This window comes from Rhinoraja longicauda, chromosome 14 (genome assembly GCF_053455715.1).
Source record: "Rhinoraja longicauda isolate Sanriku21f chromosome 14, sRhiLon1.1, whole genome shotgun sequence".
NCBI lineage: Eukaryota > Metazoa > Chordata > Chondrichthyes > Rajiformes > Arhynchobatidae > Rhinoraja > Rhinoraja longicauda.
In genome coordinates this window covers 4,163,805-4,184,151 of record NC_135966.1, presented here as the reverse complement: position 1 = coordinate 4,184,151, position 20,347 = coordinate 4,163,805, and the positions used below count along the sequence as shown (strand labels likewise).

The 20,347-nt window shown below is 47.5% G+C and overlaps 1 protein-coding gene across 6 annotated transcripts in view; it reads left to right on the top strand.

Moving 5' to 3' along the window:
* The window catches only part of sgcd (sarcoglycan, delta (dystrophin-associated glycoprotein)), a 231,276-nt gene that overhangs the window by 207,741 nt on the left and 3,188 nt on the right, over window positions 1-20,347 (top strand). For all 6 annotated transcript variants that reach the window (XM_078411036.1, XM_078411033.1, XM_078411034.1 and 3 more), the window contains one exon: window positions 12,910-13,033. In XM_078411036.1, coding sequence (XP_078267162.1) covers window positions 12,910-13,033 — 124 coding nt within the window. The remainder of the gene's footprint in view (window positions 1-12,909; window positions 13,034-20,347) is intronic.

Below are 20,347 nucleotides of genomic sequence, written 5' to 3'. Positions count from 1 at the left end.
ATGCCAACCATCGATCACCCCGCACACTAACACTATCCTACACACACTCGCGACAATTCACAATTTACAGAAGTCAATTAGCCTGCAAATGCGCACGTCTTTGGAGTGTGGGAGGAAACCGTAGCACCCGGGGAAAACCCACGCAGGTCACGGGGAGAACCTGCAAACTCCGCACAGACAGCGCCCGAGGACGGGATGGAACCCGGGTCTCTGGCGCTGTGCCACCGTGTCCCGCTGTCGAGATCGTTTATTTCCTGAAGTATTGGGTACACGTCTACATATTCACTTTGACTAATTCCTTCCACTCCTGGGTATTTTGCTGCTATTTATTGTGTGTAGCTACACAACAAGATGTAAATATTAATCAGGGCCTGATTATTCAGGAATTACTGGCAGAATTGTTCTCTCTCTTACACTGGTCTCTGAGGATACTCTGAGAAGGTCAACAATTTAATCTCAATCTAAATACGCCATTATTGCTTTGTATTTTTCCTCTCAGAGAAATCTTGAGTTATCCAAAATGTTAGAATGCTCTTCAATAGTTCAATGGTGGTCTGTATATTGTCACGTGGACAGAGATACAGTGAAATGCCTGCTATCCAGTCCTATCATACTGTCAGTCTGAAGAAGGCTCTCGACCCGAAACGTCACCCATTCCTTCTCTCCAGAGATGCTGCCTGTCCCGCTGAGTTACTCCAGCATTTTGTGGGAGAGATATCGGGGAGAAGGCAGGAGAATGGGGTTAGGAGGCAGAGATCGATCAGACACCGTACTAATCAAGTAATTGATTTCAAGAAATTGAATCAAGAAAGTAATCAAGCAACTTCCAAGTCTCTGAAAAGTCCGACCTTGGCCCAAGGAGACGTGTGGTTCCTTATTTCCGCACGTGAAGGCCGGGATGTGGTGGGGGCATTGGATGGGTAAAGTAGGGGTGGGTCTGGCTCAGTGCCACGCCCAACGCGGACCTTCTTCCACCGCCGCTCCTTGCACTAGACAATAGACAATAGGTGCAGGAGGAGGCCATTCGGCCCTTCGAGCCAGCACCGCCATTCAATGTGATCATGGCTGATCATTCTCAATCAGTACCCCGTTCCTGCCTTCTCCCCATACCCCCTGACTCCGCTATCCTTAAGAGCTCTATCCAGCTCTCTCTTGAATGCATTCAGAGAATTGGCCTCCACTGCCTTCTGAGGCAGAGAATTCCACAGATTCACAACTCTCTGACTGAAAAAGTTTTTCCTCATCTCAGTTCTAAATGGCCTACCCCTTATTCTTAAACTGTGGCCCCTTGTTCTGGACTCCCGCAACATTGGGAACATGTTTCCTGCCTCTAACGTGTCCAACCCCTTAATAATCTTATACGTTTCGATAAGATCCCCTCTCATCCTTCTAAATTCCAGTGTGTACAAGCCTAGTCGCTCCAGTCTTTCAACATATGATAGTCCCGCCATTCCGGGAATTAACCTAGTAAACCCACGCTGCACGCCCTCAATAGCAAGAATATGCTTCCTCAAATTTGGAGACCAAATCTGCACTAGGGCCCTGTACAACTGCAGAAGGACCTCTTTGCTCCTATACTCAACTCCTCTTGTTATGAAGGCCAACATTCCATTGGCTTTCTTCACTGCCTGCTGTAGCTGCATGCTTCCTTTCAGTGACTGATGAACAGGGACACCCAGATCGCGTGGGGATGGTTGGTTGGCGTGGACTTGGTGGGCTGAAGGGCCTGCGCTCCATCCACTCACTCGCTCACCCCGCCACCGTGGGGCCTCCCGACATCCGTCCCTGCTCAGTTTGAGTTTAATTATCAAAACACATTTCCTTAAACTATTGCCTGGCCCTGCCGGAGACCAGGGTTCGATTCTAATCTCGGGTGCTGTCTGCGTGGAGTTTACACGTTCTCCCCGTGACCGTGCAGGTTTTCTCCGGGTGCTCCGGCTTCCTCCCACATCCCAAAGACGTGCAGGTTTGTAGGTTAATCGGTTAATTTTAGATTTAGATTTAGACATACAGTGCGGAAACAGGCCCTTCGGCCCACCGAGTCCGCGCCGCCCAGCGATCCCCGCACACTAACACTATCCTACACCCACTAGGGACAATTTTTACATTTTTTACCCAGTCAATTAACCTACATACATGTACGTCTTTGGAGTGTGGGAGGAAACCGAAGATCTCGGAGAAAACCCACGCAGGTCACGGGGAGAACGTTTACAAACTCCGTACAGACGGCCCCCATAGTCAGGATCGAACCTGAGTCTCCTGCGCTGCATTCGCTGTAAGGCAACAACTCTACCGCTGCGCCACCGTGCCGCCCGCTGGTCCCTTAGTGTGCAGGGAGTGGATGAGAGAGTGGGATAACATGAGATAACGAATGTGAGCGGGTGATCGATGGTTGGCCTGGACTCGGTGGGCCGAAGGGTCTGTTTCTATGCTTTAGAGAGAGAGAGACACAGCATGGAAGCAGGCCATTCAGCCCACCAAGTCCATGCCAACCAACCATCCCCCGTACACTAACACTCATCCACGCCTTCATCACCTCCCGTCTGGACTACTGCAACAGCCTCCTCTATGGCGCACCTTCAAAAATCATCAGTAAACTTCAATACATTCAAAACTCCGCTGCCCGTCTACTCACCCACACCCCGATCCGTGACCATATCACCCCCGTCCTTTATAAACTCCACTGGCTCCCCATCCCCCAGAGAATCCAGTACAAAATCCTCCTCATAACCTACAAAGCCCTCCATAACCTGGCCCCATCCTACCTGACCGACCTCCTCCACAGGCACACTCCCACCTGCACCCTCCGCTCTGCTGCTGCCAATCTCCTATCCCCCCACATCCGGACCAAACTCAGATCCTGGGGGGACAGGGCTTTCTCCATCGCTGCTCCCACCCTATGGAACTCACTACCCCAAAACGTTAGAGACTCCTCCACACTCACCACATTCAAAACATCGCTGAAGTCTCACCTGTTCAGTACTGCCTTCAACCACTGAAGGTCACCTCACCTTCTGTCTCCTTTCTCTGTTCGTTTATTTATTTACTTATTTATCTATTTATTAATTTCCCTATGTTCTCTAAATCTCTGTAAAGCGTCTTTGAGTATATGAAAAGCGCTATATAAATAAAATACATTATTATTATTATTATTACACACACCAAGGACAATTTACAATTTTTGCCGAAGCCAATTGACCTACAAACCTGTACGTCTTTGGAGTGTGGGAGGAAACCGGGGCACCAGGACAAAACCCACGAGGGTCACAGGAGCAGACAGCAACCGTAGTCAGGACGGAACCCGGGTCTCTGGCGCTGCAAGGCAGCAACTCTACCGCTGCACCACCTTGCCGCCGATATCATATCACCAAACTGAACTCAAAGTTAAATATGCACATTTCTAAAATTATAACGATGGCCGATTATCATAAACTTAACCTATGAACGAAAGATTGCAGCAGTTAATTTTTACTGTGGGATAATTTCGCAAGACACCACCTGGTAGCAAATGCATTGAATGGCAGCCATGTTCTATCCATAATAAATGTATAAGAAGATAACTGCAGATGCTGGTACAAATCGAAGGTATTTATTCACAAAATGCTGGAGTAACTCAGCAGGTCAGGTAGCATCTCGGGAGAGAAGGAATGGGTGACGTTTCGGGTCGAGACCCTTCTTCAGACTGAAGAAGGGTGTCGACCCGAAACGTCACCCATTCCTTCTCTCCTGAGATGCTGCCTGACCTGCTGAGTTACTCCAGCATTTTGTGAATCCATAATAAATGGTTCCCTTGAGTTCTGCCTCTGGGCTTTTTAAGGCTCGGATGGCAGGGATTCAAGCAGAAAAGGCTCTGAGGGAATGAAATGCAATCTTTCCTCGCTCCCCCCAAACCCCCCCCCCCCCCGCCCCCTAACGACAGTTAAACTTGCTACGCTGTTCTGAAGCACCAGTTGCCAAACACTCAATCCTACTAAACTGCACATCTCCCGTTACTCTACCTTAGCTGGAGCTATTTTTACTAACATAAATGCTGCAGATTCCACATGAGTTATATCGTTGGCGACAGGCACTTCAGGTCGAGTGCATTTCAAGTCAAAGTCAAATCTGCCTGTAAGCCAGGCAGGTGTCAACACAATTCCAGCCACACTGTGGAATTCTTCGCCACAGAAGGCAGCGGAGGCCAAGTCAGTGGATATTGTTGAGGCAGAGATAGATAGGTTCTTGATTAGCACGGGTGTCAGGGGTTAGGCAGAGAAGGCAGGAGAATGGGGTTAGGAGGGAGAGATAGATCAGCCTCGACTGAATGGCGGAATGGACTTGACGGGCCGAATGGCCTAATTCTGCCTTCGAAACGTATAAGATTATTAAGGGGTTGGACACGTTAGAGGCAGGAAACATGTTCCCAATGTTGGGGGAGTCCAGAACAAGGGGGCCACAGTTTAAGAATAAGGGGTAGGCCATTTAGAATGGAGATGAGGAAAAACTTTTTCAGTCAGAGAGTTGTAAACCTGTGGAATTAGTTCTCTGCCTCAGAAGGCAGTGGAGGCCAATTCTCTGAATGCATTCAAGAGAGAGCTGGATAGAGCTCTTAAGGATAGCGGAGTCAGGGGGTATGGGGAGAAGGCAGGAACGGGGTACTGATGGAGAATGATCAGCCATGATCACATTGAATGGCAGTGCTGGCTCGAAGGGCCGAATGGCCTACTCCTGCACCTATTAGACAATAGACAATAGGTGCAGGAGTAGGCCATTCGGCCCTTCGAGCCAGCACCGCCATTCAATGTGATCATGGCTGATCATTCTCAATCAGTACCCCGTTCCTGCCTTCTCCCCATACCCCCTGACTCCGCTATCCTTAAGAGCTCTATCTAGCCCTCTCTTGCCTATTGTCTAGTGCTAGTGTGTGTGTGATATTGCTAGTGTAAGGGGAGATCGCTGGTCGGCGTGGACTCGGTGGGCCGAAGGGCCTGTTTCCACGCTGTGTCTCTAAACTGAACTAAAATGAGAGTGGGGAAGTTCTCTTTCTGTTTCAATTATGTCCCCATCGTTCACCCCGCGGGAGTGAAGGCGGTCTCTGTGGAATTGTCTTTGACAATCAGGTTGTGCAACCAGCCATGAAGAGTGCTCCTGACAGCCATCAACTAGCGTTGTGCTTCCGTTCCCCTTCACCCACTGAGTGCCAAACCCAGCTGGCTGTGGATAATATATATCATGAACAAAGGCAGGGACAAATCATTCCTGACACGACCTCCATTTTACCCATCAGCCGAAATTGGCCTTCGCAACTTTGAGGAGGCCATCAATCCTGCTTTGATTGCAAGATGTTGCCAGCACTCGAGGGCCTGAGCTGTAGGGAGAGGTTGAGCAGGCTGGGACTCTCGTCCCTGGAGCGCAGGAGGATGAGGGGCGATCTTGTGGAGGTGTGTAAAATCAAGAGAGGAATAGATCGGGTAGATGCACAGAGTCTCGTGCCCAGACTCTAGGGGAATCGAGAACCGGAGGACGTAGGTTTAAGGTGAAGGGGAAAAGATTGTATAGGAACCTGAGGGGTAACTTTTTCACACAAAGGGCGGTGGGTGTATGGAACGAGCTGCTGGAGGAGGTAGTTGAGGCAGGGACTATCGCAACGTTTAAGAAGCAATTAGACAGGTACATGGATAGGACAGATTTAGAGGGATATGGGCCAAACGCGGGCAAGTGGGACTCGTGTAGATGGGGCATGTTAGTCCGTGTGGGCAAGATGGAAGAGGCGAAAACGAAAGGATAAAAACAGTGAAAGTTGCAAGCGTGGGGGAGGGAAGGGGAGAGAGGGAACGTGAGGGTTACTTGAAATGAGTGAAATCAATACTCATACTGCTGGGTTGTAAGACACCAAAGCAAATTAAGTTCAACAGGTAGAGTGAAGAGAGAGAAACCAGAGAGCAGAATAAAGTTTCTGCGCGTTGTAGCATTACAGTTCCAGAGAAAAATGAATAGTGAAAGGCCTGGATAGAATGGATGTGGAGAGGATGTTTCCACTGGTGGGAGAGTCTAGGACCAGAGGTCACAGCCTCAGAATTAAAGGGCGTACCTTTGGAAAGGAGATGAGGAGGAACTTCTTTAGTCAGAGGGTGGTGAATCAGTGGGCTTCGTTGCCACAGACGGCTGTGGAGGCCAAGTCAGTGGATATTTTTAAGGTTGACGGATTCTTGATGTACGTCCTCAATGTCTACGATGAGGCGGGTTGTAAACTGGGGACATTATCCTAGCCTGTGGAAGGACCATTCAGAAGATTCCACTGGGCGGTCACGGTGGCGCAGCGGTAGAGTTGCTGCCTTACAGCTAACGCAGTGCCAGAGACCCGGGTTCCATCCTGACCACGGGCGCCGTCTGTACTGAGTTTGTACGTTCTCCCCGTGACCTGCGTGGGTTTTCTCCAAGATCTTCGGTTTCCTCCCACACTCCAAAGACGTACAGGTTTGTAGGTTAGTTGGCTTGGTAAACGTAAAAATTGTACCTAGTGGGTATGGGATGGTGTTAATGTGCGGGGATCGCTGCTCGGCACGGACCCGATGGGCCGAAGGGCCTGTTTCCATGCTGTATCCCTAGACTAAGCTATATTTATTTCGCTTTCACAGTTTGAAGAAATGCCAGATGATCCAAGTCTTGTTCACAGCACATTGCATGAGATTTTAATAGCAAAATTCAAAATGCTGAAGAAACACAGCGGGCCAGTTAGCATTTGTAGCTTCTTGTGCCTTCAGGAGGCATTTATAAATTGGAATGGCTGAGGTGGAACATTATATATTATTTATTTCAGACTAAAACAAAAATCAAGTTCTGAAATCTCTGGACTTACCTTATTTGCCCCTTATAGATCCGCAGAAGAACAAGTTTAAATTGGGAAACAAGTTTGTCAAAAGATTTTGGCATCATCAACTTCGAAAGGTTTAGTTTAGTTTAGAGATACAACGTAGAAACAGGCCCTTCGGCCCACCGAGTCTGTGCTGACCGGCAATCCCACACACTGGAGACAATTTACAGAAGCCAATTAACCTTCAAACCAGCATGTCTTTGGGATGTGGGAGGAAACCGGAGCACCCGGAGAAAACCCACGCGGTCATGGGGAAAACGTGCAAACTCCACACAGACAGCACCCGAGATCAGGATCGAACCAGGGTCTCTGGCGCTGTGAAGCAGTGGCTTTACCAACTGCACCACCCTGTGACGTACTTGATGGAGTGGCAGAATGGACATCGTATCTGTTCCAGGCATTGCTTGAGGCTCAATCCTGTCTCGTGGTAGAGTTGAACGGAAGACAAACACAAAAAGCTGGAGTAACTCAGCGGGACAGGCAGCATCTCTGGAGAGAAGGAATGGATGATGTTTAGGGTCGAGACCCTTCTTTTCCCTGAATCTGTTTGTATCCCTTCGTTTTCGCCTCCTCCACAGCCAACAATGGACCATTGTGGGCTCCACCTTTCCTTGGCCATCAGTGCCGGCTCTGATTTATTCTGAACCTTTTCATACCTTTAGTTTCCCTCTCCCCTGACTCTCAGACTGAATGAAGGAGTCTTGACCCAAAACATCACACAGTTCAGTTCAGTCGAGTTTATTGTCACGTGTACCGAGCGAGGTACAGTGAAAAGCTTTTTGTTGCGTGCCAACCAGTCAGCGGAAAGGCAACGCACGATTACAATCGATCCATTTACAGCATGTACACACATGATAAGGGAATAACGTTTAGTGCAAGGTAAAGCCAGTAAAGTCCGATCAAGATAGTCCAAGGGTCACCAAGGAAGTAGATAGTAGTCCAGACCTGCTCTCTGGTTGTGCTAGGATTTCCTCAATTTTCTCCTATTCCTTCTCTCCAGAGATGCTGCCCGTCCCGCTGAGTTATTCCAGCATTTTGTGACTATCTTCGATTTAAACCGGCATCTGCAGTTCCTTCCTACACGAACGTTCCAGACCTACTGAGTTACTCCAGCATTTTGTGTCCATCTTAAATTAAAAACCTGCTCTCATTCAATTCAACAGCACTTTTATCTGTCACATGGGCCGAGCGAGGTACAGTGCACTTCATTTCTGTACAGAGTTCAGTACAAGTATCACTCTCCAGGGGCCCTTAGAAACATAGAAAATAGGTGCAGGAGTAGGCCATTCGGCCCTTGGAGCCTGCACCGCCATTCAATATGATCATGGCCGATCATCCAACTCAGTATCCCATACCTGCCTTCTCTCCATACCCCCTGATCCCTTTAGCCACAAGGGCCACATCTAACTCCCTCTTAAATATAGCCAATGAACTGGCCTTAACTACCCTCTGTGGCAGAGAATTCCACAGATTCACCACTCTCTTTGTGAAAAAAAACTTTCTCATCTCGGTCCTAAAAGACTTCCCCCTTATCCTTAAACTGTGACCCCTTGTTCTGGACTTCCCCAACATCGGGAACAATCTTCCTGCATCTAGCCTGTCCAACCCCTTAAGAATTTTGTAAGTTTCTATAAGATCCCCCCTCAATCTTCTAAATTCCATCGAGTACAAGCCGAGTCTATCCAGTCTTTCTTCATATGAAAGTCCTGCCATCCCAGGGATCAATCTGGTGAACCTTCTCTGTACTCCCTCTATGGCAAGAATGTCTTTCCTCAGATTAGGAGACCAAAACTGTACGTAATACTCCAGGTGTAAAAGACGAAATTGCTGAGCATTTGGATAGCAGTAACGGGATCATTCCGAGTCAGCATGGATTTACGAAGGGGAAATCATGCTTGACAAATCTACTGGAATTTTTTGAGGATGTAACTAGGAAAATTGACAGGGGAGAGTCAGTGGATGTGGTGTACCTCGACTTTCAGAAAGCCTTCGACAAGGTCCCACATAGGAGATTAGTGGGCAAAATTAGGGCACATGGTATTGGGGGTAGGGTACTGACATGGATAGAAAATTGGTTGACAGACAGAAAGCAAAGAGTGGGGATAAATGGGGCCCTATCGGAATGGCAGGCAGTGACCAGTGGGGTACCGCAAGGTTCGGTGCTGGGACCCCAGCTATTTACAATATACATTAATGACTTAGACGAAGGGATTAAAAGTACCATTAGCAAATTTGCAGATGATACTAAGTTGGGGGGTAGTGTGAATTGTGAGGAAGATGCAATAAGGCTGCAGGGTGACTTGGACAGGTTGTGTGAGTGGGCGGATACATGGCAGATGCAGTTTAATGTAGATAAGTGTGAGGTTATTCACTTTGGAAGTAAGAATAGAAAGGCAGATTATTATCTGAATGGTGTCAAGTTAGGAGGAGGGGGAGTTCAACGAGATCTGGGTGTCCTAGTGCATCAGTCAATGAAAGGAAGCATGCAGGTACAGCAGGCAGTGAAGAAAGCCAATGGAATGTTGGCCTTCGTAACAAGAGGAGTTGAGTATAGGAGCAAAGAGGTCCTTCTACAGTTGTACCGGGCCCTGGTGAGACCACACCTGGAGTACTGTGTGCAGTTTTGGTCTCCAAATTTGAGGAAGGATATTCTTGCTATGGAGGGCGTGCAGCGTAGGTTCACTAGGTTAATTCTCGGAATGGCGGGACTGTCGTATGTTGAAAGGCTGGAGCGATTGGGCTTGTATACACTGGAATTTAGAAGGATGAGGGGGGATCTTATTGAAACATATAAGATAATTAGGGGATTGGACACATTAGAGGCAGGAAACATGTTCCCAATGTTGGGGGAGTCCAGAACAAGGGGCCACAGTTTAAGAATAAGGGGTAGGCCATTTAGAACGGAGATGAGGAAGAACTTTTTCAGTCAGAGAGTGGTGAAGGTGTGGAATTCTCTGCCTCAGAAGGCAGTGGAGGCCAGTTCGTTGGATGCTTTCAAGAGATAGCTGGATAGAGCTCTTAAGGATAGCGGAGTGATGGGGTATGGGGAGAAGGCAGGAACGGGGTACTGATTGAGAGTGATCAGCCATGATCGCATTGAATGGCGGTGCTGGCTCGAAGGGCTGAATGGCCTACTCCTGCACCTATTGTCTATTGTCTATTGTCACCAATGCCCTGTACAACTGCAGCAGAACCTCCCTGCTCCTACACTCAAATCCCCTTGCTATGAATGCCTAATGTTTGACTAATCTTCTTGAATTTTTTGAAGAGGTTACCAAGGAAATTGATAAGGGCAAGGCTGTGGATGTTGTCTATATGGACTTTAGTAAGGCATTTGACAAGGTTCCACATGGAAGGTTGATTAAGAAGGTTAAATCGTTGGGTATTAATAGTGAGGTTGCAAGATGGATTCAACAATGGCTGAATGGGAGGTACCAGAGGGTAATGGTTGACAATTGTATGTCAGGTTGGTGGCCAGTGTCTAGTGGAGTACCCCAAGGATCTGTGTTGGGTCCACTGTTGTTTGTCATTTACATTAATGATCTGGATGATGGTGTGGCAAATTGGATTAGTAAATATGCAGATGATACTAAGATAGGTGGTGTAGTTAATAATGAAGTAGAGTTTCAAAGTCTACAGAGAGACTTGGGCCTTTTGGAAGGGTGGGCTGAAAGATGGCAGATGGAGTTTAATGCTGATAAGTGTGAGGTGCTGCATTTTGGTAGGACAAATCAAAATAGGACGTACAGGGTAAATGGTAGGGAATTGAGGAATGCAGTGGAACAGAGGGATCTGGGAATAACTGTGCATTGTTCCCTGAAGGTGGAATCTCATGTGGATAGGGTGGTGAAGAAGGCGTTTGGTATGCTTGCCTTTATAAATCAGAGCATCGAGTATAGAAGTTGGGATGTAATGTTAAAATTGTACAGGGCATTGGTGAGGCCGAATCCGGAGTATGGTGTGCAGTTCTGGTCGCCAAATTATAGGAAGGATGTCGACAAAATGGAGAGGGTACAGAGGAGATTTACTAGAATGTTGCCTGGGTTTCAGCACTTAAGCTACAGAGAGAGGTTGAGCAGGTTGGGTCTTTATTCTTTGGAGCGTAGAAGGTTGAGGGGGGACTTGATAGAGGTTTTTTAAATTTTGAGAGGGACGGACAGAGTTGACGTGGGTAGGCTTTTCCCTTTGAGAGTGGGGAAGATTCCAACAAGGGGACATAGCTTCAGAATTGAGGGACAAAAGTTTAGGGGTAACATGAGGGGTAACTTCTTTACTCAGAGGGTGGTGGCTGTATGGAATGGGCTTCCGGTGGAAGTGGTGGAGGCTGGCTCGATTTTATTATTTAAGAGTAAATTGGATAGGTATATGGATAAGAGGGGATTAGAGGGTTATGGTCTGAGTGCAGGTAGATGAGACTAGGTCAGGGAGAGTGGTCGGCGTGGACTGGTAGGGCCGAACGGGCCTGTTTCCGTGCTGTAGTTGTTATATGGTTATATGGTTATACCATTGGCTTTCTTCACTGCCTGCTGCACCTGCATGCCTACTTTCAATGACTGGTGTACCACGACACCCAGGTCTCGTTGCATCTCCCCTTCTCCTAATCGGCCACCATTCAGATAATAGTCTGCTTTCCTGTTCTTGCCACCAAAGTGGATAACCTCACAATTATCACATTATACTGCATCTGCCATGCATTTGCCCACTCACCTAACCTATCCAAGTCACCTTGCAGCCTCCTAGCATCCTCCTCACAGCTAACACTGCCCCCCAGCTTCGTGTCATCTGCAAACTTGGAGATGGTGCATTCAATTCCCTCGTCCAAATCATTAATATATATTGTAAATAGCTGGGGTCCCAGCACTGAGCCTTGCGGTACCCCACTAGTCACTGCTATACATCTCAGATACAGCAAAATTCTCAAGAGGTTTGACGAACATTGACGAACTGTACACTGCAAGGGCCAGGAAGCGAGCGGGCAAGATCATCTCTGACCCCTCTCACCCTGGCGACAAACTCTTTGAAGCACTTCCCTCTGGAAGGCGACTCCGGACTGTCAAAGCAGCCACAGCCAGACATAAAAACAGCTTGTTTCCACCAGCAGTAGCTCTACTCAACAACCAAATGTCTGTCAACTCCTTTTGCCCTGGTATTTTATTTCATTCTTCACATGTTTAAACTATAACGTTTTACTCTTAATTTTTTAGATTTAGATTTTTTAGATTTAGAGATACAGCGCAGAAACAGGCCCTTCGGCCCACCGGGTCCGCGCCGCCCAGCGATCCCCGCACACTAACACTATCCTACACCCCACTAGGGATAATTTTTACATTTGCCCAGCCAATTAACCTACATACCTGTACGTCTTTGAAGTGCGGGAGGAAACCGAAGATCTCGGAGAAAACCCACGCAGGTCACGGGGAGAACGTACAAACTCCGTACAGACGGCGCCGTAGTCAGGATTGAACCCGGGTCTCCGGCGCTGCATTCGCTGTAAGGCGGCAACTTTACCGCTGCGCCACCGTGCCGCCCTTTATGTTTGAATGTTTTATGCTTTATTCTTAATTGTTTACTGCACGTCGTGTTGTTACTTGCGAGCGGAGCACCAAGGCATATTCCTTGTGTGTGTACATACTTGGCCAATAAAATGTATTGAATTCAATTCAATTAAATCCAGTACAAGTGTATAGCAGTGGTACACTGAGACAGTGTGCACGTTGCCAGTTTGGGCTCATTTCCCAGTCCCAGACGTTGTGAGTGCAGATACCTTGACATGCCCATGAAGGCCTGTTGTCCTGGCAACGTCGCTGGGTCGGCCTGGCCAAGCGTGGCTGTCTGTATTGCATGCCAATTTAGAAGGACTTTTCTAATTAAATATAGCCATCAGCTGTCTTTATGAGGGATATCTATCTCCAACCCGACCTTGACCAGAGAGGTTGTCGCCAATGAATTCATCTCCCGATTGAGGAGTTGAGGTTCTCAGGATGTTTTCATTCACCGGTTCTCCGATGGAGGGCAGGCATGGAAGGCTAACTCTCAGTCTCGTTGTGTGGTCCTAGGTTGGAGTCACCCACTCGCTCCCTGATCCTTGAGGCACCAAAAGGGGTGTTGATCGAAGCAGAAGCGGGCAACATGGAAGCAGTTTGCCAAACAGAACTGAAGTTGGAATCGGAAGATGGTGAAGTGAGTGAATGAACCCAATTGATTTCAAATGACCAAGGGCAACATACGATACGGTGCGATAGAACTTTATTTAGATTTTTTTTTAGATTTAGAGATACAGCGCGGAAACAGGCCCTTCGGCCCACCGAGTCCGCGCCGCCCAGCGATCCTCGCACACTAACACTATCCTACACACACTAGGGACAATTTTTACATTTTACCCAGTCAATTAACCTACAAACCTGTGCGTCTTTGGAGTTTGGGAGGAAACCGAAGATCTTGGAGAAAGCCCACGCAGGTCACGGGGAGAACGTACAAACTCCGTACAGACGGCGCCCGTAGTCAGGATCGAACCAGGGTCTCCGGCGCTGCATTCGATGTAAGGCAGCAACTCTGCCGCTGCGCCACCGCGCCGCCCAGGAAGGAAATTGATCTGCCAAACAGCCATAAAAAAACGCAAAATACATGAATCGTGACATTAAAGTGACGAGTGGAAAGGCTTGGGGGGTGTGCAAAGATTGTGGGGGGAGGGAGGGAGGGGAGTCAGTCTCAGTCTCAGTCTCAGTCTACCCCACGGCAGAAGGGAGAGGGGTTGTACAGTTTGATAGCCACAGGGAAGAAGGATCTCCTGTGGCGTTCTGTGCTGCATCTGAATCTAGGAACTGCAGATGCTGGTCTATAATAAAAGACACAAAGTGCTGGAGTAACTCAACGGGCCAGGCAGCATCTCTGGAGAACGTGTATCGGTGAAAATGGATCCCGACCTGCGATATCACCAATCCATGTTCTGTGTTCTCCAGAGATGCTGCCTGACCTGCTGAGTTACTCCAGCACTCTGTGTGTTTTTTGGTAAACCAGCATCTGCAGTTCCTGGTGGAACTGAGGTTCCTGGTGGAATTGAGTGCAAGAGAGGTGGAAGTGGATGGCAAAGGCCTTCACAAGAATGAAGTAAATTCAAAATAATAGGAGAGAGCTAGATAGAGCTCTTAAGGATAGCGGAGTGAGGGGGTATGGGGAGAAGGCAGGAACGGGGTACTGATTGAGAGTGATCAGCCATGATCGCATTGAATGGCGGTGCTGGCTCGAAGGGCTGAATGGCCTACTCCTGCACCTATTGTCTATTGTCTATTGTTTATTGAATCTGAAGGGCAACTTTTTCACTGAAGGGGTGCTGAGTTTCTGGAAGGGGCTGCCAGAGGAGGTAGTAGAGGCAGGTACTATCAGGTTTAGGTTTATTATTGTCACCTGTCCCAAAGTACAGTGAAAAACTTTGCTTTTTGCACACTTTTCAATCAGATCAGATAATACAATACATAAAATCCTCGTATGTTGCAAAACATACTTGGCTAATAAAGTATGATTACGATTATGAGATACAATGAAATCAAACTCCAGTACAATAGGTGGAGCAAAGGGGAAGATACAGAGTGGAGAATATAGTTCTCAGCATTGTAGCGCATCAGTTCCACAGACAAAGTCCAATGTCCGCAATGAGGCAGAGGTGAATCGGACAGTGCCCTAATTTAGTTTCGTTTAGTTTATTGTCACGTGTACCGAGGCTTTTTGTTGCGTGGTAACCAGTCAGCAGACAGACAATACATGATTACAATCAATCTATTTGCAGTGTACAGATACACGATGAGGGAATAACTTTTAGTGCAAGGGGCCACAGTTTAAGAATAACGGGTCGGCCATTTAGAACGGAGATGATGAAAAACTTTTTCAGTCAGAGAGTTGTGAATCTGTGGAATTCTCTGCCTCAGAAGGCAGTGGAGGCCAATTCTCTGAATGCATTCAAGAGAGAGCTAGATAGAGGGAGGGGGTATGGGCAGAAGGCAGGAACGGTACTGATTGAGAATGATCAGCCATGATCACATTGAATGGCGGTGCTGGCTGTTATCAGGCAACCACAACCAGAGAACAGTGCTGAACTACTATCTACCTCTTTGATGTCCCTTGGGCTATCATTGACTGGACATTGCTGGCTTAGACAATAGACAATAGGTGCAGGAGGAGGCCATTCGGCCCTTCGAGCCAGCACTGCCATTCAATGTGATCATGGCTGATCATTCTCAATCAGTACCCCGTTCCTGCCTTCTCCCCATACCCCCTGACTCCGCTATCCTTAAGAGCTCTATCCAGCTCTCTGTTGAATGCATTCAGAGAATTGGCCTCCACTGCCTTCTGAGGCAGAGAATTCCACAGATTCACAACTCTCTGACTGAAAAAGTTTTTCCTCATCTCAGTTCTAAATGGCCTACCCCTTATTCTTAAACTGTGGCCCCTTGTTCTGGACTCCCCCATCACTGGGAACATGTTTCCTGCCTCTAACGTGTCCAACCCCTTAATAATCTTATATGTGTCGATAAGATCTCCTCTCATCCTTCTAAATTCCAGTGTATACAAGCCTAGTCGCTCCAGTCTTTCAACATATGATAGTCCCGCCATTCCGGGAATTAACCTAGTAAACCTACGCTGCACGCCGTCAATAGCAAGAATATCCTTCCTCAAATCTGGAGACCAAAACTGCACACAGTACTCCAGGTACGGTCTCACTAGGGCCTTGTACAACTGCAGAAGGACCTTTTTGCTCCTATACTCAACTCCTCTTGTTATGAAGGCCAACGTTCCATTGGCTTTCTTCACTGCCTGCTGTACCTGCATGCTTCCTTTCAGTGACTGATGCACTAGGACACCCAGATCTCGTTGTACGTCCCCTTTTCCTAACTTGGTTATTGGTGATATTGAATCTGAGAAATTTGAAGTTTTCGACCATCTGCTTATGGAAGGTCAATTGAGAAGCCTGATAACAGAGGGGAAGTAGCTGTTCCTGAGAATATCAGCATTTAAAAGACACTTGGACAGGTACATGGATAGAAAAGTTTTAGAAGGATACAGAGCAGATTTAGGCAAATGGGAGTAGGTTAGATGAGGCATCTCCGTTGGCATGGACATGTTTCCGTGATGTGTCTTCGGCTGCAGTTTGGTTTGGTTTAAGTTTAGTTGGGAGACACAGCGCGGAAACACTGAGTTAGTCCACGCTACCCAGCGATCCCCGCACACTAGCGCTATCCTACACACACTAGGAACAATTCACCATTTAACCTGAAGCCAATTAACCTGCAAACCTGTACGTCTTTGGAAAACTCAGGGACGGGAAGAACGTACGAACTCCGGACAGACAGCGCCCGTAGTCAGAATTGAAGCCGTGTCTCTGGTGCTCTGAGGCAGCAACTCTGTCGCTGTGATGCCCTAACTTGGCCACAAAATGCGTCAACGTCAGGAGCCCTGGTACTGAGCATGGTGCCAGTGTGCAGACTCCTCTTGTCCATTTGTACAAATAGTGTAAGGAAATAACTGCAGACGCTGGTACAAATCGAAGGTATTTATTCACAAAATGCTGGAGTGACTCAGAGGTCAGGCAGCATCTCAGGAGAGAAGGAATGGGTGACGTTTCAGGTCGAGACCCTTCTTCAGACTGATGTCAGGGGGGCGGGACAAAGGAAGGATATAGGTGGAGACAGGAAGATAGAGGGGGATCTGGGAAGGGGGAGGGGAAGAGAGGGACAGAGGAACTATCTAAAGTTGGAGAAGACAATGTTCATACCGCTGGGCTGCAAGCTGCCCAGGCGAAATATGAGATGTTGGTTAACAGCACCATGGGTACATGTTATTTGGTGTAAGGTGGGGCCAATGTCACCATGTCATGGTCATCCAGCGCTCTACTGCTTTTAGTGTGGGTTTATGGTTCAAGCAGGTCAACGTCAAATTCAACTTGGAGACACAAGAGACTGCAGATTCTGGAATCTTGAGCAACACAAAGAGCTGGAGGAACTCAGGGACAGTTTCTTCCCAGCTGTTATCAGGCAACTGAACCATCCCACCACAACCAGAGAGCGGAACTGAACCACTGTCGGACTATCTTTGATCGGACTTCACCTTACACGCAACATTATTCCCTTATCATACATCTGCACACTGTAAATGGCTTGATTGTAATCATGCCTCAGAAGGCAGTGGAGGCCAATTCTCTGAATGCATTCAAGAGAGAGCTAGATAGAGCTCTTAAGGATAGCGGAGTCAGGGGGTATGGGGAGAAGGCAGGAACGGGGTACTGATTGAGAATGATCAGATATGATCACATTGAATGGCGGTGCTGGCTTGAAGGGTCGAATGGCCTCCTCCTGCACCTATTGTCTATTGTCTATTGTGTTGTCTTAGACAATAGACAATAGACAATAGGTGCAGGAGGAGGCCATTCGGCCCTTCGAGCCCGAGTCTTTCTGCTGACTGGACAGCACGCAACAAAAGCTTCTCACTGTACACGTGACAATAAACTAAACTGAACCAAACAGAAACAACAATATCACTTCAGCAAATCGCACTCTGCTGGTTAATAAAATCCACCGCACATTCTCCAGTGAATGGATTCCAGTGCTCAACCTGTGTTGCAAAATTCACTTCAGTTAATTCGGTTAAAAATTCACACTACCTCAGTGAATAGAAATCACATTAGTATCTTGTTTCATGAAACCCACGGCACTCTGTTACAATATGACTTTGGTATCTCCGTACGCGAGTCAACACTAAACCTGCGACTGTACACTCTCAGTCTGAAGAAGGGTCTCGACCCGAAACGTCACCCATTCCTTCCCTCCAGAGATGCTGCCTGTCCCGCTGAGTTACTCCAACTTTTTGCGTGTATCTTTGATTTAAACCAGCATCTGCAGTTCCTTTCTCCACTATACAGTCTGTGTTCCTTATTAATAAACTCCATTAACTAAGCTCCATTAACGGCTAATAAAAGCCGTCGCAAACTTGAGTTAATGAAATTCATTACACTGCCTCAGTTAAAGAAATGGACTGCACATCCTCAGTTAAAGAAATGGACTGGACTCCTTCGGTTAATCAAATCCACAGTACAAACTCCATGAATAAAGAACACACTGCCCTGCCATAGTTAATAAAATACATTGCACGATCACAGTTAATAAAGTTATCTGCACTCCCACCATTCATGAAATCCACTTCTTGAGGAAGAAAGAACTATAGATCGTTAGTCTGACATGCACTGCAGGGAAAATGCTGGAATGAATTGTCATCAATTCTCACAGACGAATTGAGAGTGTGTTCAGGCTGACCACAGCTCGAGCAGTTCTTCCATTTTGTGGACTTTCTGAATGGGAACACAGGCCGGGCAGATCCAGTCTGGACTCCTTCACAGTCCCTTCGATCGCATTGTCCGCACGTGATATTACGTCAATCTTTGTCCAATATTCGAAGATAGGCACAAAAAGCTGGAGTAACTCAGCGGGTCAGGCAGCGTCTCTGGAGAGAAGGAATCGGGTCTTTGTCCAATGATCGTTAATTTGGAAACATAGGAATATAGAAAATAGGTGCAGGAGTAGGCCATTCGGCCCTTAGAGCCAGCACCGCCATTCAATATGATCATGGCTGATCATCCAAAATCAGTACCCCGTTCCTGCTTTCTCCCCATATCCCTCGATTCCGTTTAGTTCACTTTAGTTTATTATCATGGTACAGAGCATGCAACAAAAGCTTTTCACTGTACCCTCCCCTGACATCAGTCTGAAGAAGGGTCTCGACCCGAAACGTCACCCACTCCTCCTTCTCTCCAGAGATGCTGCCCGACCCGCTGAGTTACTGCAGCATTTTGTGTCTCGGCTGATCATGGCTGATCATTCTCAATCCCTTTGATGGTGGGGAGGTCAGTACCCGCGATGGACCGGGCATTGTCCACCACTCTCTCAATAGACAATAGACAATGGACAATAGGTGTAGTCTATTCGGGCCCTTCGAGCCAGCACCGCCATTCAATGTGATCATGGCTGATCATTCTCAATCAGTACCCCGTTCCTGCCTTCTCCCCATACCCCCTGACTCCGCTATCCTTAAGAGCTCTATCTAGCTCTCTCTTGAATGCATTCAGAGAATTGGCCTCCACTGCCTTCTGAGGCAGAGAATTCCACAGATTCACAACTCTCTGAGTGAAAAAGTTTTTCCTCATCTCCGTTCTAAATGGCCTACCACTTATTCTTAAACTGTGGCCCCTTGTTCTGGACTCCCCCAACATTGGGAACATGTTTCCTGCCTCTAATGTGTCCAATCCCCTAATTATCTTATATGTTTCAATAAGATCCCCCCTCATCCTTCTAAATTCCAGTGTATACAAGCCTAATTGCTCCAGCCTTTCAACATACGACAGTCCCGCCATTCCGGGAATCAACCTAGTGAACCTACGCTGCACGCCCTCAATAGCAAGAATATCCTTCCTCAAATTTGGAGACCAAAACTGCACACAGTACTCCAGGTGCGGTCTCACCAGGGCCCGGTACAACTGTAGAAGGACCTCTTTGCTCCTATACTCAACTCCTCTTGTTATGAAGGCCAACATTCCATTGGCTTTCTTCACTGCCTGCTGTACCTGCATGCTTCCTTTCAGTGACTGATGCACTAGGACACCCAGATCTCGTTGAACATCCCCTCTTCCTAACTTGACACCATTCAGATAATAATCTGCCTTTCTATTCTTACTTCCAAAGTGAGTAACCTCACATAGCACTGATAGAACATAGAATAGTACAGATAGAGTCCGAAGAAGGGTCTCGACCCAAAACGTCACCCATTCCTTCTCCCCAGAGATGCTGCCTGTCCCGCTGAGTTACTCCAGCTTTTTGTGTCTATCTATTATTGCCTGTCGTTCTTCTGAAATCATTTTCTTGTTCCAAGTGGATTCATAGAGTCATAGAGTCACATAGCACGGAAACAGGCCCTTCAGCCCAACTTGCCGATGCTGACCAAGATGCCCCCAATCTTTGCCAGTCCCACATATTTTCCACCAGAGATGCTGCCTGACCTGCTGAGTTACTCCAGCATTTTGTGTCTATCCTTGGTGTAAACCAGCATCTGCAGTTCCTTCCTACACCACTGTAATCCCTCCTACATAGAACAGTACTGTACGGGAGCAGGCCCTTCGGCCCACAATGTCTGTGCTGATCATGATGCCAAGTTGAACTAATCTTTGCTTGCTCGTGTTCCCCATCCCTGCATATCAGCGTGCCTTCCAAAAAGCCTCTAAATACCACTATCAAATCTGCCTCCACTACTACCCCACTCCAAGCACCCACCACCCACTTGCCCTGCACATCTATATACTAATACTCCCGTTTGTTTGTTTGTTTGTTCCTGAACTACAGCCAAAACGGTACACGATAGCGCGACAATTTTAGGCCCACCTTACTCACCGTCGTCCCTTTGGTGCTAATGGAAGAAGTTTCATTGAAATCGATGTTATAGTTTTCAAGTTATTCACAT